The sequence below is a fragment of the Cherax quadricarinatus genome, chromosome 30, assembly GCF_038502225.1.
Source record: "Cherax quadricarinatus isolate ZL_2023a chromosome 30, ASM3850222v1, whole genome shotgun sequence".
In the NCBI taxonomy this organism is placed as follows: Eukaryota; Metazoa; Arthropoda; class Malacostraca; order Decapoda; family Parastacidae; genus Cherax; species Cherax quadricarinatus.
Window position 1 is genome coordinate 35,851,050 of NC_091321.1, and position 24,691 is coordinate 35,875,740.

Here is a 24,691-nt window from a genome sequence, read left to right on the forward strand (position 1 = left end):
GCCAACATCGTTGCCTCCAGCACTGAGACAGATAATAGGATTGCTCCCATTACCTCTCATGATGTCATCCAGACGGCTAACAATATCCTCCATCCCAGCCCCAGGAAAGCAAACTCTCTGTCTCCTCCTCCTGTCCTTCAAGCAGAACGCCCTATCCATATACCTAACTTGGCTATCCCCAACAACAACAATATTCGTACCTTCCTTGGTGTCGTTCGTCGTGACGTTCCCAGTAGTCGACTCACATTCGTTGGGGGGCACTGAGAATGTATTAGATGTTTCCACAACAGTTTCCACGGCAGTCTTTTCTTCTTCATCGTTTCTACCTTTTCATTCGTCTTCTTGATCGTCAACTTCTTTCCCTGCTGTCCAGCCACTGACCAGTTTCCCTTCTTGACCTGAGGACTCAAAACAGGAGGACTACTACGAATCTTTTTGTTTTCCTCGGTCAGTCGCCGAATTTCCATATTCGCCATCCTCAATTCTTCCTTAAGCTGTTGGTAAAGTTGCTCGATGGAGGGCATCTTGCTTCAATTCTAGAGAGCGCGCAAACAGGTCTTCACAGAGCCAAGTACACATCAACACTGCGCAAAAGCCAACTCAGTCAGGAGCTACTGTGCAGCACGTCCGCACGGCCCAATAGCGATGCGAACAGTTCTCTTTTTCAGCCTCGGTGCCATGTTCTCACCCTTTTTCTAACTCTCACAGGAAGGTGGAGGTTCACCCCTTTGCGTGGTCCCCTCTTCTCCTGTTTTCCCCCCAGACTTCTTCCTCAGTCCCCTTCCAGCCTCCTTCCTCTCCTGTTACACCGCAGGACTCTTCTGCCCCTGCCGGTGCATTTCTCCAGGTTCATATTCCCTTTCCCTCTCAGACCTCTTTGGTTCCCTCCATAGTCTCTCCAATCTCTTCTTGTTCTGCCTCATCTTTCACTGATGTCATGGTATCGGCATCTTCCTTGTCAGCTGAAACACTTAATGCTATCTCCGACTATACTGTGGAGAAGAAACACTCGATGGGCACCAATGCACCTCCATATGCCCCTTCTTATTTTTCACAACCCATGCAGCAATCTTTTCCTTCACAACATTCTGATTCCTCCTTGCTTACATGCTTTCCGTTGCCTCCACACATTGACTTCACTGAACCTACTAGCCTGTAGACTTTATCGCTGCTCATTATTAGCATACCTATCTTTGTGAATAATGACTTATTTACAATGGAACATTCGTGGCCTCAGGGGTAACTGGGGAGAGCTCCAGGTGTTGCTCTCCCAGTTGTCCCCAGTATGTGTCGGATTACAAGAGTTATCCATCCCGTGTCGGGCTATGTGCTGTTACATTCATGTGATCCTTTTCCTGATGACACTTTTAGTGAAAGTGCACTTCTTGTTCACGTTGGTATACTGTTTCAACAGGTCTTTGTTTGTTCTCGGCTGCATTATACTGCAGCCCGTATTTATTTGCATAAGTGATATACAGTTTGCTCTTTATATCGTGCATTCTGTATCTCAGATGTTGATTTCGTGATCTCTTCTTTGCCGCCGCCAATCTTGTTAGGTGATTTTAACGCTCATCATCAACTTTGGGGAGGGTCCTTGACTCTTGTGGTGACCAGCTGGAGACTCCTCTCACCTCTCATCCTCTTCATGTTTTAAATACAGGTGCTCCCACTCATTTTGTCTCTCATACTCAGTGTCTCCTTTGCAGCGATCTTTCTATTTGCTGTTCATCAGTAACCCTTGGTCTGTTTTCCCGGATTTGCACGACAGTGATCACTTTCCTATTATTCTTACTTCTACTATGTATTCCCCACTTCCTTGTAGCCCCGTTGGCAATTTGGATAAGCGAATTGGGACTTATGATCTCATCTTACCGCTTTTTGTGGGGACCCTTCTTCGTCCTCTAATGATGAGCTGGTACACCAGTTTTCGACCTCAGTTTTGACTGCAGCATCACGTTCTACTCCTTACACCTTAGGCAGGCATTCTCAGACATGTGTGCTTTGGTGGTCTCCTGTGTGTGCCTGTGCAGTGCGTTTGAAACGTGATGCATGGGCTCAAGAAATCGTAATGACACGATTGCAAATAAACCATACCCCCGGCCGGGATTGAAGTGGCTAACACGACGGGCTGGAGTTTTGAGACTCTATGACCGCGGGTTCAATCCTGGCCGGGGGTATGGTTTGTGATGCATGGGGTTGTTATCGATATAATCGGACTGCAGATTGTCTTGTGGATTTTAAGCAGGCAAAAGCAGTCGCTCACTGCAACATTCAAGACACTAAATACACTTGTTAGCAAGACTACTTTTCTTCTGTTACCTCAACTTCAACTATGTGTGTGGTTTGGAAGAAGGTGCAGAACTTGTGAGGCAAGTGCGCTCAGGACCCAATCTGTTTTGCAGGTTGCTGGTGTTAGTGTTGCAGAACTTCTTTGAATTGCCATGGAAATCGGGAACTATCTTGTCCTTGTTTCCCAAGGGTTTCACTTCTGTCCCTCATTTTTTGCTTCTAAGTCTGCCTTTGGATTTCTCTTCTAATGGGATGGAGCCATATAATGTACCTTTTACTCTCTTAGAGCTAGAGTCTGCCTTTTCCATTTGCCGATCATTGGCAGTTGGACCTGATGATATTCATATCCGTATGCTACAGCATCTGCATTCTACAGCCCTTACAGTCCTTTTGCATCTTTTCAATCTTGTTTGGATGTGAGGGGTTCTTCCTCAACAATGGAAATCTTCCAATATAATACAGTTTCACAGACCAGGTGCTTTGGGGATTGATACCTCTCACTATCATCCTATTTCTCTGACTAGTGTAGTCTGCAAGGTGATGGAACGATTGGTGAATAGACATCTGATATGGTATTTGGAGACTAACAATAGTCTTTCTCCTCACCAATATGGCTTTTGCAAGGGCCACTCTACTTTGGACCCCTTGCTCCACGTAGATACATATGTGTGAAATGCCTTTGCTAATGAACACTCCATTTTAGAAGTCTTTTTTGATCTCGAGAAAGCCTATTACACCACTTGGGGTATAACATTTTAGCCCAGGCCCACTCCTTAGGCCTCTGTGGTAATCTACCGACCATCCATGCTGCTCTCGTATCTGAAAGACATTTTCGTGTTTGTGTTGGCGACTCGCTTTCCTCAGACTTTGTTCAGGCTGAGGGAGTCCCACAAGGTTGTGTCCTTAGCACCACCCATTTTCTCTTGGCTATAAATGACCAGCCTTCTGTTCTTCCTTTGCATATTTGGTTGTCACTTTATGTGGATGACTTCACTACAGCTAATGTAGGTGCTGACCGTCGCCTGTTAGCAGCCTCCCTTCAAGATGCGATTAACCATGTTTCCCATTGGGTCAATTCTCATGGATTTAAATTTTCTAGTGCGATAACCCATTTCATTATCTTCACTAGACGTCCTCTTGTCCCAGATATTCCATTGTATTTGCACGGCTCATGTATTCCAGCATGTGATACAGCCAGGTTTCTTGGCTTTCTGTTCGATCACTGGTTGACATGGAAAACTCACATTTCCTCTTTGAACATAGCTTGCCATGCTTAAAATTCTTCCACATCGTTCATGAGGAGCAGATCACCAGACTTTCCTCCATTTGCATTCCGTCCTAGTCTTGTCAAAGCTGGATTACGTCGACCAAGTCTATTCTGCGGCTTCTCCTGCAACTCTTTCTAAGTTAGATCGCCTTCAACATGAGGGTCTACATTTATGTCTTGGTGTCTTTCGTTCATCCCCTGTTGAAAACCTCTATTCTGAGGCGAATGTTCCTTCCTTAACCAGTCGCTGTGATGTTCAATGCTTTCATTACTTTGACCACTCCCATGACCTTCATGTTCCTTCTGCGTATAGGTTGGTCTCAGACGTTAGTAGAAGGCCGTTATTTGATCGATGCTCCTGCTTACTCCATCCATTTCTCTCTTCGCCTTCACTCTGGTTTTCTCTCCAGTTGCCTCCCTTGCATGTTTATGTAGCGTCTGCCTTTTCCCTTCCCCTTTTGGAGGTTGTGACGGTTTGTATCTGTTCTCCCCTACTGCCGTGTGCTAAAGCTCTCCTGCCTACGGCTGCTTTGCACTCTCTTTTTCTTGATCACTTCCGGTCACATGTTCGTGCCGTCGCTGTTTATACAGATGGTTCTAAATCTTCTGACGGTGTTGGGTTTGCGGTGGTGTTCCCAGACGATGTTGTCCGGGGTCATTTGTTAGACTTGGTTAGTATTTTTACTGCCGAGTTGTATGCCATCCTCATAGTGCTTCTCCGTATTACATGTATGTCTCCTTCGGCATTTGTGATCATTTCGGATTCCCTCAGCACTTTACAGGCCATTAAACAATTTGACTCCCTTCATCCATTGGTCCTCCATATCCAACTATGGTTGCACCGTGTAGCTAACAAAGACCTTTTCTGTTGGGTCAATGGACAGTTCATTCATGTAGGTTTTCCGGTACATCCGGCCCGAGTCTTCTCCAGATGGTGACTCGGCGGATGGACACGTTGATGTGGGGGACAATGAACAGGCAGACACGGCTGCGCGGTCAGCGATGCATGATCTTCCGGGTTTCCTATTGAGATATTCCATTCAGTGATTATTTTACCGTCCTCTTTGCCCGTCTTCGCGGGCATTGGCAATAACGGAGGGCAGACATGGACCATAACAAATTACACTCTATTAAACCGCTTTTGGGCTTGTGGGCATTTTCTTACTACCGTAGCCATACTCAGGAGACAGTGCTCTCCCGTCTCCACATTGGCCATACTCGCCTTACCTATTGGTATCTCATGGAGTGACACCCTCTTCCTCTCTGTGACGTTTGTCAGTTCCCAATTTTCGTTCTTCACTTTTATGTGGATTGTCCGGTTCACCAGCGAGCTCGCAGTATTTACCTCCACCGACGCCGCCGCCCTGACGCTCTTATCTTTTCTTCCCTTCTTGCAGACGACCCTGTTCTTGACTTGCGATCACTTGACTTTTCGTCAGCAACTGCTTTACTATACGAATTTTGACCCATAGTCCCTTCTACCCCTTTCTCCCCTCATCTCTGATCCCCTCTCCACCAAGCTGTTTATAGCCCTGGTACTATTTTCTGACCCTCAATGCTGCATGACCTTTGTTGGTTTAGCGCTTTATTTGATTATAATAATAATACAACACAACACTGAGAGATACATGACCTACAGCACAACACTGAGAGCTACAACACAACACATAGAGCTACAACACAACACTGAGAGCTACAACACAACACATAGAGCTATGTGAACTATAACACAATACAAGAAGCTACCAGAACTACACTAAAACAGAGAGCTACATGAACTACAGTGCAAATATCTACTTGAAGTTCAACACAATGCAAAAAACTACGTGAACTACAACACGACAAAGAGAGCAACATGAACTACAACACAGAACAGAGAGCTACGTGAACTAAAAAAACTACAGAGAGCTACACGATCTACGACAAGATACAGAGAGTTACATGCCCAGCATTACAACACAAGGAGCAACATAAACTACAAAACAACACAGAGAGCTAAAAGAACTGCAATACAACATGGAGCTAAATGAACTACAACACAAAACAAGGAGCAGCATGAACTTCAACAAATTACAGAGAGCTTCATGAAAGACAACACGACACAGGGAGGAACATGAACCACAACACGACGTTGTTTTGGTGCTCTCATTTATTTGTAAAGCCCTAGTGTGTGCCCTGTGTTTTGGAGATCATTAAATATTTTAACTGTTGGCTAAGTAGCCGGCAGGAATAATGGGGGGGGGGAGGGGGTCATAAAGCCTCCCTGTTTATAAAATACATAACATTTTGTGTCACTAGTAGCAGTGTGCTAGTGAGTTAATATAAACTGGAATGTGGTGGTTGTTGGGAGTAGTTTGTGAGTTGTATATAAGTTACAATTATTAATATAGATATATTTTTATATAGGTGAGTTTTTGTCCTTCCTTCCTAATAATAATTAATATTGTTTGCTGGCCCAAGAGTTGCTCTGTTTTTCAGTGTAATTTAAATGGCCCTAGACAGCTGTGTGAGCAGCCTTTAGGAGCTAGGACCATTGTATTTAAGTTACGACATCAAGGTTGTAACAACAACTCAGACAGCTTCGTGAACAATACAGAGAGCTACATGTACAATACAAGACAGAGTTGTATGAACTACAACACAACACACACAGAACAACATTTACTACAACACAACACTGACAACTACATATATTAAACACGACACAGATAGCAACATGTATTGCAACAAAACTCAGAGAATTTCATTACCAACAACACAATACAGATTGCTACATGAGCTACAACACAACACAGAGTGCTACATGAGCTACAACACAACACAGAGTACTACATGAGCTACAGCACAACACAGAGTGCTACATGAGCTACAGCACAACACAGAGTGTTACATGAGTAGAGGTACTTGAACTACAAGACAACACACACAGGCACCTAAACTACAGCACAACACAGAGTGCTACATGAGCTACAACACAACACAGAGTGCTACATGAGCTACAACACAACACAGAGTGCTACATGAGCTACAACACAATACAGAGTGCTACATGAGCTACAACACAACACAGAGTGCTACATGAGCTACAACACAACACAGAGTGCTACATGAGCTACAACACAACACAGAGTGCTACATGAGCTACAACACAACACAGAGTGCTACATGAGCTACAACACAACACAGAGTACTACATGAGCTACAACACAACACAGAGTGCTACATGAGCTACAACACAACACAGAGTGCTACATGAGCTACAACACAACACAGAGTACTACATGAGCTACAACACAACACAGAGTACTACATGAGCTACAACACAACACAGAGTGCTACATGAGCTACAACACAACACAGAGTGCTACATGAGCTACAACACAACACAGAGTGCTACATGAGCTACAACACAACACAGAGTACTACATGAGCTACAACACAACACAGAGTGCTACATGAGCTACAACACAACACAGAGTGCTACATGAGCTACAACACAACGCAGAGTACTACATGAACTACAACTCGACACAGAGAGCTACATGAATTGATTCACTACATTGGGAGCTACGTGAACTACAGTACAACACAAACAGCTTCACGAACTACAACACAACACAGAAGGGTACATGAACTACAACACATGGAGTGTTGCATGAACTACAACGCGACGAAGAGATCTACAAGAACTACATAACAGAGTTAAAAGATCTTCTAATGAATGCAGAGAGTGACAACACAACACTAAGAGTTACATAAACTACAATATAGAGTTACGTAAACTACAATACAACGGAGAGAGCTACATGAACTACAGCACATCACAGAGTGTTGCATGTACTACAACACGACAAAGAGATATGAACTACAGCACAACACTGACATTTACATTAACTACAACACGACACAGAGGTACAAGAACTACATCGCTGAATTAAATGATATGCAACTCAACTCAGAGGTCTACATGAACTACAACACGACATTATAAACTACAACACAAAGAGCTACATGAACTTCAACACACCGCAGACAGCTACATGAACTACAGTACTACACAGGGTGTTACATGATCTACTACACAACACACAGGACTACACGAGCAACGTTACAGACAGCTACTTGAAGTACAACACAACAGGAAAAAGCTACATGAGAGCTACAACACAGCAAAGAGAGCTACATGAATTACGAGACAAAGGGAGCTATATGAACTACAGCACTACACGAGGAGCTAAATAAACTACAACACAATACAGAGAGCTTGGTGAACTACAACGCAACAGAGAAGGCTACACGAACTACAGTACTGAGAGCTATATGAACTACAACACAACACAAAACTTCATGAACTAAAACACAACACAGAGAGCTACATGAACTGCAACACAACACTGAGAGCTACACGAACTGCAACACAGCACTGAAAGCTACATGAACTGCAACACAACACTGAGAGCTACATATACTGCAACACAGCATAGACAGCTTCCTGAACTAGAGTACAGACAACTACTTGAACTACAACGCAAAAGAGACGGCTTAATGTACTACTACACAACAAAGAGCTACAGGAACTACAACACAACACAACACACAGAGCTGAACGAACTACAACACGAATTGCAACACGAAATATAGAGTTACATGAACTGCACCACAACACAGTCCAGAGCTACATGAACTACAATACACGGTTTAATTATCTACACGACACAGAAAGCTCCATGAACTACCATATAACATAGAACCATATCTACTAAAATACTTCACATGATTTACAAAATAACAGAGAAACATACATGAACTACAACACAACAGAGAGAGCTGCATGGACTTCATCACAGAGTTACATGAACTACAACACTGAGGTACTTGAACTACAACATAACACATGGCGCTACATGAACTACAACACTGAGGTACTTGAACTACAACATAACACATGGCGCTACATGAACTACAACACTGAGGTACTTGAACTACAACATAACACATGGCGCTACATGAACTACAACACTGAGGTACTTGAACTACAACATAACACATGGCGCTACATGAACTACAACACTGAGGTACTTGAACTACAACATAACACATGGCGCTACATGAACTACAACACAGAGTTTCATGAATTACAAGACGTCAGAGTGAACTACAAGATAGCAGGTCTTACCCAGCCAATATTCTCCATGTGGGTCACCGAAGCCAGTCTTGTAGTCTTCCCAGCCCTTGCTGAAGCTCACTTGCGTAATCTGGCGATAGCGGGCGAGGAACACCGTCCACATGTTTTCCTCTTGCATCTTACAAAATACACTCACACCACCTGCAGAACTGACAGATACTCTTATTATAACTATACTGTGTATATGTGTGTTTTTAAGACACATCCAGGTATGATGCATGAGTCACCATACAAGAACACCTGAGGCAGTGAAGTGTTTGATACTGTCACCTACACTGTCAAGTAACATCCAGGTATGATGCATGAGTCACCATACAAGAACAGCTGAGGGAGTGTAGTGTTTGATACTGTCACCTACACTGTCAAGTAACATCCAGGTATGAGGTATGAGTCACCATACAAGAACTGTCACCTACACTGTCAAGTAACATCCAGGTATGAGGTATGAGTCACCATACAAGAACTGTCACCTACACTGTCAAGTAACATCCAGGTATGAGGTATGAGTCACCATACAAGAACTGTCACCTACACTGTCAAGTAACATCCAGGTATGAGGTATGAGTCACCATACAAGAACTGTCACCTACACTGTCAAGTAACATCCAGGTATGAGGTATGAGTCACCATACAATAACAGCTGAGGCAATGTAGTGTTTGATACTGTCACCTACACTGTCAAGTAACATCCAGGTATGAGGTATGAGTCACCATACAAGAACTGTCACCTACACTGTCAAGTAACTTCCAGGTATAAGGTATGAGTCACCATACAATAACAGCTGAGGCAATGTAGTGTTTGATACTGTCACCTACACTGTCAAGTAACATCCAGGTATGAGGTATGAGTCACCATACAAGAACAGCTGAGACAGTGTAGTGTTTGATACTGTCACCTACACTGTCAAGTAACATCCAGGTATGAGGTATGAGTCACCATACAATAACAGCTGAGGCAGTGTAGTGTTTGATACTGTCACCTACACTGTCAATGGATAGTCTATAAATTAATGTAGTAAAGATACACCAGTGTTTAAGATTTAAAGTCAATTAGATAATTAATTTTCAAATTTCTTCATGAAAATCAAAATTTGCGATCTTTCCACTGAAGACAACTCATCACTGCTGCTAGATAAATAAAAGTCTTAGAAGGACATAGCTTTACTGTCCAGGATCTAAAGATTGTAAGTTTATAACTGTCTTAGTAAACTGTGAAATATGAATTTACAAATGTTAAGTTGTTTATATGATCCATCAGTCGTTAATAAAGACTGAAGTTGTTCAGAGGAAGAACATTCATGTTATCTCCAGAACTAATCAACACAATTTTAAAAATTAAAACAACAAATTAGCAACAATAGACGTCAATAACAATTCTAAGCTTCGTCAAAGTAAGATACACAAGAGTTGAAGGTTTGAAGACAATCAGAAGAGGCTTCTCATGCACATGACGAAGCTGCATCAACCATTTTCATTTTAATCTACACAAGTGATGAAAGTATTGAGACTGATTGGACAAGGTTTTCTCACATAATAAGAAAACCGGTTAAGGGAGCAAAAAAACTTTGCAACAATTAAAAGTTATCCCTTCCAGGATATTTAATAATATAATGAAGCATTCTGGTTAATACATGATGTGAAAAACAAATCCCTTTATACCATAACTCCACCCCACTCTACCACACTCCATCCCACTCTACCACACTCCACCCCACTCTACCACACTCTACCATACTCTACCACACTCCACCCCACTCTACCACACTCCACCCCACTCTACCACACTCTACCACACTCTACCATACTCTACCACACTCTATCACACTCCACCCCACTCTACCACACTCCACCCCACTCTACCACACTCTACCACACTCTACCATACTCTACCACACTCTATCACACTCCACCCCACTCTACCACACTCCACCCCACTCTACCACACTCTACCACACTCTACCATACTCTACCACACTCTATCACACTCCACCCCACTCTACCACACTCCACCCCACTCTGCCACACTCTACCACACTCTACCATACTCCACCCCACTCTACCACACTCCACCCCACTGTACCACACTCCACCCCACTCTACCTCACTCCACCCCACTCTACCACACTCTACCACACTCTACCACACTCTACCACACTCTACCATACTCTACCACACTCTACCACACTCCACCCCACTCTACCTCACTCCACCCCACTCTACCACACTCCACCCCACTGTACCACACTCCACCCCACTCTACCACACTCCACCCCACTCTACCACACTCCACCCCACTCTACCACACTCCACCCCACTCTACCACACTCCACCCCACTCTACCACACTCTACCACACTCTACCATACTCTACCACACTCTATCACACTCCACCCCACTCTACCACACTCTACCACACTCTACCATACTCTACCACACTCTATCACACTCCACCCCACTCTACCACACTCCACCCCACTCTGCCACACTCTACCACACTCTACCATACTCTACCACACTCTACCACACTCCACCCCACTCTACCACACTCAACCCCACTCTACCTCACTCCACCCCACTCTACCACACTCTACCACACTCTACCATACTCTACCACACTCTACCACACTCCACCCCACTCTACCACACTCCACCCCACTCTACCACACTCTACCACACTCTACCACACTCCACCCCACTCTCCCACACTCCACCCCACTCTACCACACTCCACCCCACTCTGCCACACTTTACCACACTCTACCACACTCCACCCCACTCTACCACACTCCACCCCACTCTACCACACTCCACCCCACTCCACCACACTCCACCCCACTCTACCACACTCCACCCCACTCTACCACACTCCACCCCACTCTACCACACTCTACCACACTCTACTACACTCCACCCCACTCTACCACACTCCACCCCACTCTACCACACTCCACCCCACTCTACCACACTCTACCACACTCTACCATACTCTACCACACTCTACCACACTTCACCACACTTCACCACACACTACCACACTCCACCCCACTCCACCCCACTCCACCCCACTCCACCACACTCCACCCCACTCCACCACACTCTGCCACACTTCACCACACTTCACCACACTCCACCACACTCCATCCCACTTTACCACACTCCAACCCACTTTACCACACTCCACCCCACTCTACCACACTCCACCCCACTCTACCACACTCCACCCCACTCTACAACACTCCACCCCACTCTACCACACTCCACCCCACTCTACAACACTCCACCCCACTCCACCACACTCTGCCACACTTCACCACACTTCACCACACTCCACCACACTCCATCCCACTTTACCACACTCCACCCCACTTTACCACACTCCACCCCACTCTACCACACTCCACCCCACTCTACAACACTCCACCCCACTCTACCACACTCCACCCCACTCTACAACACTCCACCACACTCCACCCCACTCCACCACACTCTGCCACACTTCACCACACTTCACCACACTTCACCACACTTCACCACACTTCACCACACTTCACCACACTTCACCACACTTCACCACACTTCACCACACTCCAGCCCACTTTACCACACTCCACCCCACTCTACCACACTCCACCCCACTCTACCACACTCTACCCCACTTTACCACACTCCACCCCACTCTACCACACTCCACCCCACTCTACCACACTCTACCCCACTTTACCACACTCCACCCCACTCTACCACACTCCACCCCACTCTACAACACTCCACCCCACTCTACCACACTCCACCCCACTCTACAACACTCCACCCCACTCAACAACACTCCACCCCACTCTACCACACCACCACATTCCACCACACTGCACTCTCTCAATACATGCACAAGTTTCTGTTGCTGTTCTGTTTCTACATAGAAGATTTTAAGTTAGTCAGAAGAGCTTTCATAATTAATGGAACCTGTGTTTTACCAATTTTTTCTAGCCTTCTTTGTCATCATATAAATCTTTAAATCATCCTTAAAATTTGGGTAAGGAAAGGTTAGTAAGCAACCACTACTTTCTGGCAACTTTCGACTTGTATCTTAGATATCCAAGTGAGCAGCAGCTAATTGATGAATAAATATCTTAGGTATCCAAGTGAGCAGCAGCTAATTGATGAGTAAATATCTTAGGTATCCCAGTGAGCAGCAGCTAATTGATGAGTAAATATCTTGGATATCCAAGTGAGCAGAAGCTAATTGATGTGTAAATCTCTTAGATATCCAAGTGAACAGCAACTAATTGATGAGTAAAAATCTTGGATATCCAAGTGAGCATCAGCTAATTGATGAGTAAAAATCTTGGATATCCAAGTGAGCATCAGCTAATTGATGAGTAAATATCTTGGATATCCAAGTGAGCAGCAGCTAATTGATGAGTAAATATCTTGGATATCCAAGTGAGCAGAAGCTAATTGATGAGTAAATATCTTGGATATCCAAGTGAGCAGCAGCTAATTGATGAGTAAATATCTTGGATATCCAAGTGAGCAGCAGCTGCTTGATGAGTAAATATCTCAGATATCCAAGTGAGCAGAAGCTAATTGATAAGTAAACATCAGCGCCTCTGGTTAACACTGGTCGTATTTTGCACCGGCTTTGAAGCCGCTTTTATAGGGAGTGTTTTCTGTGAGCTCATTTAGGACTAATACTACTAGATATTTCCAGTTGTAAATATTGATACATTTTTCTCGTTTACATTCCAAGTTCAGTTCAGGGGACTTTTAAGGACGGGTGGGAAATATTAGGTGAAACATATGCATCCAAAATTCGTGTCAGACGTATTCTAACGGTTGGGATTGTCGGAAGTGCCACTCGTAGTGCCATTTTGTCATTCTTGCTGCCATATATGAAAAGTCATTAAATATTTTTTTTCTCTGTTGTTTGTTGGCCAATCATACTAAAACTTTGTCACATTCTTCTACATATGAACCTCTAAACGTACACCAAAAATTAAAAAAAATTGGTTGAAAAATAAAAAAGTTGACCGAAATTTTGACATCCAACCTTAAATTCGCAATAGTTTAAGTGATTGACAGAATTAATAGGTACAGTAAATATTCTTTGTTCATTCTCAATATTTGTATTTTTTATTGTTTTAAAAGTAGTCGTTAGTGTAGAGTAATATTGCAGTCTAGAGAGAGAACTTGTGAATTAAGGAGAATCATCACTGGCTAGGCATCTTTTGTAAGAAAGGATCTAGCTATCCAGTCTATTATTCTCCCTGTGGTGGCGCAGCACAACTTGTATCAGCCTCCACCACTGATATTTAAGTAAGATACTGTGTGAATAATTTTGCCTTAAATTTTCATGCATTGGAAAGTTCACATTTGTATTATGTTGTAATAATTATTTTGCTATGGGACAGTCAGCAAGGTGTTATGATGTAGATATTAATGTTTGTTTTATAAGAGTCTTGAATCTGGGAATATTCTGGTAATTATATTTAGTTATTTATAGCTGGAAACCTTTTATACATATGATTGGTTTCGAATGTTTTCCTACTTCCACAACCCAGCCATGAACCAGGCTTTCCTGGTGTTTCCCTGGTTAACAAGTCTGTTGTTGTTGGCTGCCTGCTAGTCCACATATTCATCTCAGTCTGGTTGATCTGGCACTTAGAGCAGGTACTGGTCGAACTTAGTTATAAAAACTTCAGTACTTCTCAGCAGTGTTTCTAATATCTTGAAGTAGAATGTTAAGTAGTCTAGGCTCATGAATGTTGATACAATGTTAAGTAGTCTAGGCTCATGAATGTTGATACAATGTTAAGTAGTCTAGGCTCATGAATGTTGATACAATGTTAAGTAGTCTAGGCTCATGAATGTTGATACAATGTTAAGTAGTCTATGCTCATGAATGTTGATACAATGTTAAGTAGTCTAGGCTCATGAATGTTGATACAATGTTAAGTAGTCTAGGCTCATGAATGTTGATACAATGTTAAGTAGTCTAGGCTCATGAATGTTGATACAATGTTAAGTAGTCTAGGCTCATGAATGTTGATACAATGTTAAGTAGTCTAGGCTCATGAATGTTGATACAATGTTAAGTAGTCTAGGCTCATGAATGTTGATACAATGTTAAGTAGTCTAGGCTCATGAATGTTGATACAATGTTAAGTAGTCTAGGCTCATGAATGTTGATACAATGTTAAGTAGTCTAGGCTCATGAATGTTGATACAATGTTAAGTAGTCTAGGCTCATGAATGTTGATACAATGTTAAGTAGTCTAGGCTCATGAATGTTGATACAATGTTAAGTAGTCTAGGCTCATGAATGTTGATACAATGTTAAGTAGTCTAGGCTCATGAATGTTGATACAATGTTAAGTAGTCTAGGCTCATGAATGTTGATACAATGTTAAGTAGTCTAGGCTCATGAATGTTGATACAATGTTAAGTAGTCTAGGCTCATGAATGTTGATACAATGTTAAGTAGTCTAGGCTCATGAATGTTGATACAATGTTAAGTAGTCTAGGCTCATGAATGTTGATACAATGTTAAGTAGTCTAGGCTCATGAATGTTGATACAATGTGCTCATAAAACCTCTCTTTTCCCTAAGTTAATTTTTCATTTCCTCCTTTGTATATATTTCTAAAATGCTGTTGTGGTAGTCTCTCTCTTTCTCTCTTTTTCTCTTTCTTTCACACCTCTGCTTCCCAGGATTCATACTGAAAACTTTGAGGTATACCCAGCAACGTAAATTTTTATGGACTTTATACTGACTATGAATGATCACTGAATTTGTTCCACCTGTGACATCTGTCTTACCTTGATCGGAGTTATCATCACTATACAATACTCTAAGCAAGAAAACAAATGATATTTGTATAATCACTATTATTTCCTTTGTTTCAATGGTGGTCTATATCCAGCCCAGAGTTATTATTATTATTATTATTATTATTATTATTATTATTATTATTATTATTATTATTATTATTATTATTATTATTATTATTATTATTATATTATTATTATTATTATTATTATTATTATTAATATTATTATTTTTCTTCTTCTTCTTTTTCTTCTTCTTCTTCTTCTTCTTCTTCTTCTTCTTCTTCTTCTTCTTCTTCTTCTTCTTCTTCTTCTTCTTCTTCTTCTTCTTCTTCTTCTTCTTCTTCTTCTTTTTCTTCTTCTTCTTCTTCTTCTTCTTCTTCTTCTTCTTCTTCTTCTTCTTCTTCTTCTTCTTCTTCTTCTTCTTCTTCTTCTTTTTCTTTTTTTTATTATTATTATTATTATTATTATTATTATTATTATTATTATTATTATTATTATTATTATTATTATTATTATTATTATTATTATTATATTATTATTATTATTATTATTATTATTATTATTATTATTTTTCTTCTTCTTCTTCTTTTTCTTCTTCTTCTTCTTCTTCTTCTTCTTCTTCTTCTTCTTCTTCTTCTTTTTTTTTTCTTCTTCTTCTTCTTCTTCTTCTTCTTCTTCTTCTTCTTCTTCTTCTTCTTCTTCTTCTTCTTCTTCTTCTTCTTCTTCTTCTTCTTCTTCTTTTTCTTTTTATTATTATTATTATTATTATTATTATTATTATTATTATTATTATTATTATTATTATGACATTTACGACATTTCCCTTTCTGTTTTCTTTAAAAGTTATATCACCTGATGTTAATACTCTGAAGTCTTTCAATTATGAATTTCATTCCACCTGGTGATCTAGTTTCGTTACATTATGTACATAATGCCCCTCCAGGAGTCTCCTTTCTTCCTATATCTCAACAGTTATTCTCCATTACTTTCTGGAAAACTTTACTTAAATCCTCTTGTAATTTTTCTGCCTTCTGTCTAAGTGAATTTCATTGCTTTCTTTGGTATTGTTCACAAACAATTTAAATCTCCTGAAAACTTTCACAAACGTTATAAAGCAATGAAAAGTTGAAGGTGATGGAGATAGATATTCTTGAGTAATAGACAGAAATTAATGAGAAAGGAAACGAATGTTTCGCTGATAATGTTTTAAAAATTAAGAAAATCTCGTCTCGTTCAAATTAAATATGACGTAAAACCTCGGATTTTATTTCTTAAATTTTTTCTTTTCTTTTTTACATGCTATTTAAAAGTCTCTACAATATCGTAAGAGAAAAGATAATATTTTTATTAAAAAAAAAATTGATAAGACTGGCAAAATTTAATGCAAAAGCAGAATTTCAAGATATGATCCAATAGCATTTAGGGTTTGATGCCGATCAGAAGATGCATTCTTTAGTTATTAAATGGAAAAAAATTTGCATAACAAAATAGGCAAATTATAATTAATACAACTCACAGTGAGAGAAGCTGTTTTAATAAAGCTCAGTAATAATAATAATTCGAAGCCAATCATAAGCATTCTTTAATTGCTGAAAAAAAATCAGGATTTATCCAACAAAATAATCAAAATGGGACTTATGCCATCCACTAGCAGTGTAAACCTTGTGTTGACTAAGAGGGACTTATGCCATCCACTAGCAGTGTAAACCTTGTGTTCACTAAGAGGGACTTATGCCATCCACTAGCAGTGTAAACCTTGTGTTCACTAAGAGGGACTTATGCCATCCACTAGCAGTGTAAACCTTGTGTTCACTAAGAGGGACTTATGCCATCCACTAGCAGTGTAAACCTTGTGTTCACTAAGAGGGACTTATGCCATCCACTAGCAGTGTAAACCTTGTGTTCTCTAAGAGGGACTTATGCCATCCACTAGCAGTGTAAACCTTGTGTTCACTAAGAGGGACTTATGCCATCCACTAGCAGTGTAAACCTTGTGTTGACTAAGAGGGACTTATGCCATCCACTAGCAGTGTAAACCTTGTGTTGACTAAGAGGGACTTATGCCATCCACTAGCAGTGTAAACCTTGTGTTCACTAAGAGGGACTTATGCCATCCGCTAGCAGTGTAAACCTTGTGTTGACTAAGAGGGACTTATGCCATCCACTAGCAGTGTAAACCTTGTGTTGACTAAGAGGGACTTATGCCATCCACTAGCAGTGTAACCTTGTGTTTACCTTGTGTTGACTAAGAGGGACTTATGCCATCCACTAGCAGTGTAAACCTTGTGTTGACTAAGAGGGACTTATGCCATCCACTAGCAGTGTAAACCTTGTGTTGACTAAGAGGGACTTATGCCATCCACTAGCAGTGTAAACCTTGTGTTGACTAAGAGGGACTTATGCCATCCACTAGCAGTGTAAACCTTGTGTTGACTAAGAGGGACTTATGCCATCCACTAGCAGTGTAAACCTTGTGTTGACTAAGAGGGACTTATGCCATCCACTAGCAGTGTAAACCTTGTGTTCACTAAGAGGGACTTATGCCATCCACTAGCAGTGTAAACCTTGTGTTCTCTAAGAGGGACTTATGCCATCCACTAGCAGTGTAAACCTTGTGTTCACTAAGAGGGACTTATGCCATCCACTAGCAGTGTAAACCTTGTGTTGACTAAGAGGGACTTATGCCATCCACTAGCAGTGTAAACCTTGTGTTGACTAAGAGGGACTTATGCCATCCACTAGCAGTGTAAACCTTGTGTTCACTAAGAGGGACTTATGCCATCCGCTAGCAGTGTAAACCTTGTGTTGACTAAGAGGGACTTATGCCATCCACTAGCAGTGTAAACCTTGTGTTGACTAAGAGGGACTTATGCCATCCACTAGCAGTGTAAACCTTGTGTTGACTAAGAGGGACTTATGCCATCCACTAGCAGTGTAAACCTTGTGTTGACTAAGAGGGACTTATGCCATCCACTAGCAGTGTAAACCTTGTGTTGACTAAGAGGGACTTATGCCATCCACTAGCAGTGTAAACCTTGTGTTCACTAAGAGGGACTTATGCCATCCACTAGCAGTGTAAACCTTGTGTTCACTAAGAGGGACTTATGCCATCCATTAGCAGTGTAAACCTTGTGTTCACTAAGAGGGACTTATGCCATCCACTAGCAGTGTAAACCTTGTGTTGACTAAGAGGGACTTATGCCATCCACTAGCAGTGTAAACCTTGTGTTTAACCTTGTGTTCACTAAGAGGGACTTATGCCATCCACTAGCAGTGTAAACCTTGTGTTCACTAAGAGGGACTTATGCCATCCACTAGCAGTGTAAACCTTGTGTTGACTAAGAGGGACTTATGCCATCCACTAGCAGTGTAAACCTTGTGTTCACTAAGAGGGACTTATGCCATCCACTAGCAGTGTAAACCTTGTGTTGACTAAGAGGGACTTATGCCATCCACTAGCAGTGTAAACCTTGTGTTCACTAAGAGGGACTTATGCCATCCACTAGCAGTGTAAACCTTGTGTTCACTAAGAGGGACTTATGCCATCCACTAGCAGTGTAAACCTTGTGTTGACTAAGAGGGACTTATGCCATCCACTAGCAGTGTAAACCTTGTGTTCTCTAAGAGGGACTTATGCCATCCACTAGCAGTGTAAACCTTGTGTTGACTAAGAGGGACTTACGCCATCCACTAGCATAGAAAGGGACGTAAGCCACAGAACTATATCTTCCTTACCAGATGACACCCGAATTTGCATGACAGTGTCCTCCACTGAAGACACTGCAAGACTCCAGGAGGACATCAACCAAATCTTTAAATAGACCGCAGAAAACAATAGGAAGTTCAATGATGAGAAATTTCAATTACTCCAATGTGGAAAATATGAGGAAATTAAAACTATATTGGAGTATAAAACAAATTCAAATGACACAATAGAGCGATAAACTAATCGCATCTGATCGAAAAATGACTGGATGGATAATGAGAACCTTCAGAACTAGGGACACCAAGCCAGTGATTACACTCTTCAAGTCGCTTGTTCTATCTAGGCTGGAATATTGCTGCACACTAACAGCACTTTCAAGGCAGGTGAAATTGCTGATCTGCAAAATGTACAGAGAACCTTCACGGCATGCATAACGGAGATGAAACGCCTCAGTTACTGGGAACGCTTGAAGTTCCTCAACCTGTACTCCCTAGAACGCATGAGGAAGAGATACATGAATGTATATACTTGTAAAATCCTAGAGGAATTAGTACCAAATTTGCACACAAAAATCACTCCCTATGACAGCAAAAGGCTCGGCAAACGATGCAACATTTCCCCAGTGAAAAAGTCACGGTAAGAGACAATGCAGTAAGTGTTAGGGGCGCAAGACTGTTCATCTACCTCCCTGCATACATAAGGGGGATTACCAATAGACCCCTGGTTGTCTTCAAGAAGGCGCTGGACAGGTACTTAAGGGGAGGAGGGCTAAAAAAAATATTTTTAATCCTTTTACCAATTTCAATAAAAAATTACTGTGATTTAAGCAGCATCTGCACATTGCTCACCGGGTTTTATGTTCTAGTTGACGTCAGATGACATATTAAGGTCCAAATAATTAAATAACAAGGAAACTTCCAGCAAAATGTCAGTAGATTGCATAAAAAATATGCTGAAGTTTGTGTTGATTTTTCTTTATTCTCATTTGAGTGAAAAAAAAAATCAGTGAAAGCAAAACGGTAAGGAATATCGATAATCCACCTGACTGTTTTTGCAGAACTACCATTCCTCAAGATCGTGTGCGAAAATCATGACAATTCGTCCAGTAGTTCTGGAAAAGCATGGCTACAAACCACAATAACTTCTGACTTGTTTTTATTTACATTCTGTGTACAACTCCACGGTGACTGCGCGCCATGTTTCAAAATCGCTCGTGTCGGGAGCCTCGAGGATCCAGGCACTTGAGCGCTGGTGAGTGCGCCACATACAAGGTGCAAACTACTGTATTTGGAAGGAAAAAATCATAAAAATCGTAATTTTTGGAGTAAAAAAAAACACACAAGAATTGGCATCATGTCCTTTTGATGACAGCAGGGACAAAAAAAAATTAGTTTCAGAAAAAAGCAATTTTCTTTCCATGAAGCTAACTTTCCTCCCCTAAAGTCAGTATCTGACCGGCCGGGCTGTGGTTCGTATGTCCGGTTGCGAGCTGCCTACAGTAACAGCCTGGTTGATCAGGCCCTGATCCACCATGAGGCCTTGTCACAGACAAGAGGCGCAGGGGCGTTGACCCCCAAAACCCTCTCCAGGTATACTCCAGGTATGCCATCCACTAGCAGCGTGAAACTTGTTTTCACTGTGTAAGAAAGCTTAATGTCTCACTTCAGAGCATAAAAGGTTGAGAAACAAGTTAGGCCAGACAAGAAAGATCAAATTTTGAATATTTATAAACAACGTTTATAAATGTAGTGAATAATATTTACCTGCCAACAACACAACAAACAGACGTTTTTCAGAGCTAAAAAATCTATTATACAGAACATCAGAAATATTACTGTTACTATTTAATACATTTTAGACCGCACCTTAAATTCGCTCTTCCGTTTTGACTCTAAAATAACAAACAACGAAGCTAGAGATAAAAAGTATTGAAAAATATTGTTTTTTTCTGCAGTACAAATATAAATGTACTCCCATCTTTCTCATTAAATATTATGAGCATTCATAAATAAAAAATGAAAAAATTTCACTCTTTTTTTTCCCAGTTGATAAAATTGTCAGAGGCAGTGACTATCAGGAAGCAAACCTTGGGGTCCTGTGTCAGTTTAAATTATCAACATAGAATAAGAGTTACAGTAACTACACTATAGCTGGTCCTATTTACTAGATTACCTTTGTATGGACGGTGGTCTCTATTTTACTTTTGTATGGACGGTGGTCTCTATTTTACCTTTGTATGGACGATGGTCTCTATTTTACCTTTGTATGGACGGTGGTCTCTATTTTACCTTTGTATGGACGGTGGTCTGTATTTTACCTTTGTATGGACGGTGGTCTCTATTTTACCTTTGTATGGACGGTGGTCTCTATTTTACTTTTGTATGGACGGTGGTCTCTATTTTACCTTTGTATGGACGGTGGTCTCTATTTTACCTTTGTATGGACGGTGGTCTCTATTTTACTTTTGTATGGACGGTGGTCTCTATTTTACCTTTGTATGGACGGTGGTCTGTATTTTACCTTTGTATGGACGGTGGTCTCTATTTTACCTTTGTATGGACGGTGGTCTCTATTTAACCTTTGTATGGACGGTGGTCTCTATTTAACCTTTGTATGGACGGTGGTCTGTATTTTACCTTTGTATGGACGGTGGTCTCTATTTAACCTTTGTATGGACGGTGGTCTCTATTTTACAGTCTTTTGTAGCCTAACATTATCAAACAATTTATTCACAATTTATCGCCGGAGAGCAAAATATATTCTTAAATTTTGATTTATAAATCTTAGGCTCATATACCACACGGAAGAAAACCTCTTAGACATTTTCTTAGCTTCTGCAGCAACTCAGTAACTGAAATAGTGACAGAATAATGTGATTCAATGGGGATCTATGTATATATTCCAGCTCAGATACGTCACTTGTCACAAGAAAACAAATAATCATAGAACTGCACTGTAAATAAGAGAGAATTTTGGAAAGTACTTTGTTAATTATCAAGAAAGTGAAATTACACTATTATAGCCAAGAATTATTGAGTTTTCGATACGTTTACTTTGTTGCACTTTTCTAGTCAGTTTACTTGTCTTAAATATTCATTGATTATTTACTTATAATTCCATGACTTGAAAAGATCTGAAATTGTTATGTATGCAGTTCCAATGAAGAGTTTCTTAACCAATAAAAGGATCTTTTTATTTGTTTTGTATTGTTAATTAACATATATGAAGACACGAAGTAGTGATTTATGTTTTTATGTCTTTTAAAGACGAGAATAAATACAGGTTGGCAGAGCTGAACAACTGACAGAATTATACACATCACTGTTATAGAATAACTGTCAGAATATTAACTGAGGCTCAGGAAACAACTTACCTCTGAGGGAAGATCTGGTAGACACCACTCTGAGTCGCACCTTTATGTTGAACGTCCGAGCAGTCTCGTGCAGGAAGGCTGTATAGGCAGGAAGCCAAATTAACTGATATAGTTCCATTAAACGAAAAATACAATGATTTAATATCGCATTAGTCATGGTGAAACATAAATATCATAAATATATTTTTAAATTTTGATATGTAACTCAGGATATACACGGTATTTTTTTGTATATACAGAAATTAGCGTATCTCTGATAGTATAACAGTGACTTGTGCACTAGAACATACAGAATATATACACAGAAAGCTGTGTATCAAATGTTCTTGACATAAATGAACAGGTGAAATGCTACTTTAATTCCCCTCAGGGAAGGTTCCTTGATGTTGGTGAGTGGCTCTTGATTAAGGGAATTGGATCTGTGCTCCAGTTCCCCGAATTAAGCCAGAATGCCTTCCACATCCCCAACAGGCGCTGTATAATCCTACGGGTTTAGCGCTTCCCCTTGATCATAATAATAATAATAATGCTACTTTAATTACCAATGTGCAACAGAAAGACTTTAGACCAAGTGAAGTAAATATAACGACCGGTACAAGCAATATCACACTTGTAATAGAGGAAGATGGGAAGTAGTACTTTAGTACAGCGAATATCAGCACCACTAACTGTAACACAAATAACACTGAGGATGTTGTAGCAGGATGTGTGAAGGACATCCTGGGAGTGAGGACACTGAGGATGTTGCATCAGCATGTGTGAAGAACATCCTGGGAGTGAGGACACTGAGGATGTTGCATCAGCATGTGTGAAGAACATCCTGGGAGAGAGGACACTGAGGATGTTGCAGCAGCATGTGTGAAGGACATCCTGGGAGTGAGGACACTGAGGATGTTGCAGCAGCATGTGTGAAGGACATCCTGGGAGTGAGGACACTGAGGATGTTGCAGCAGCATGTGTGAAGGACATCCTGGGAGTGAGGACACTGAGGATGTTGCAGCATCATGTGTGAAGGACATCCTGGGAGTGAGGACACTGAGGATGTTGCAGCAGCACGTGTGAAGGACATCCTGGGAGTGAGAAGACTGAGGATGTTGCAGCAGCATGTGTGAAGGACATCCTCGGAGTGAGGACACTGAGGATGTTGTAACGTTATGTGTGAAGGACATCCTGTAAGTGAGGACACTGAGGATGTTGCAGCAGCATGTGTGAAGGACATCCTGGCAGTGAGAACCCTGAGGATGTTGCAGTAGCATGTGTGAAGAACATCCTGGGAGTGAGAACACTGAGGATGTTGCAGTAGCATGTGTGAAGGTCATCCTGGGAGTGAGGACACTGAGAATGTTGCAGCAGCATGTGTGAAGGACATCCTGGGAGAGAGGACACTGAGGATGTTGCAGCAGCATGTGTGAAGGTCATCCTGGGAGTGAGGACACTGAGGATGTTGCAGCAGCATGTGTGAAGAACATCCTGGGAGTGAGGACACTGAGGATGTTGCAGCACCATGTGTGAAGGACATCCTGGGAGTGAGGACACTGAGGATGTTGCAGCACCATGTGTGAAGGACATCCTGGGAGTGAGGACACTGAGGATGTTGCAGCAGCATGTGTGAAGAACATCCTGGGAGTGAGGACACTGAGGATGTTGCAGCACCGTGTGTGAAGAACATACTGGGAGTGAGGACACTGAGGATGTTGCAGCACCATGTGTGAAGGACATCCTGGGAGTGAGGACACTGAGGATGTTGCAACAGTGTGTGTGAAGAACATCCTGGGCGTGAGAATACTGATGATGTTGCAGAAGAATGTGTGAAGAACATCCTGGGAGTGAGAACACTGACGATGTTGCAGCAGCATGAGGAAAAACATTCTGGGAGAGATAACACTGAGAATGTTGCAGAAGTATGTGTGAAGAACATGCTTGGAATGAGAGCACTGAGGATGTTGCAGCAGTATGTGTGAAGAACATCCTGAAGTTAGAACACTGAGGATGTTGCAGCAGTCTTTCTGTAGAACATCCTTGGAGTGAGGACACTGAGGATGTTC

The 24,691-nt window shown here is 41.5% G+C and overlaps 1 protein-coding gene across 2 annotated transcripts in view; it reads right to left on the reverse strand.

Moving 5' to 3' along the window:
- LOC128692771 (angiopoietin-1) overlaps positions 1-24,691 on the reverse strand; it is a 178,020-nt gene that overhangs the window by 41,569 nt on the left and 111,760 nt on the right. For both annotated transcript variants that reach the window (XM_070090105.1, XM_070090104.1), the window contains 2 exons: positions 22,647-22,724; positions 8,733-8,890 (listed from right to left, as the gene is read on the reverse strand). In XM_070090105.1, the coding sequence (XP_069946206.1) occupies positions 8,733-8,890; positions 22,647-22,724 (236 nt within the window). The remainder of the gene's footprint in view (positions 1-8,732; positions 8,891-22,646; positions 22,725-24,691) is intronic.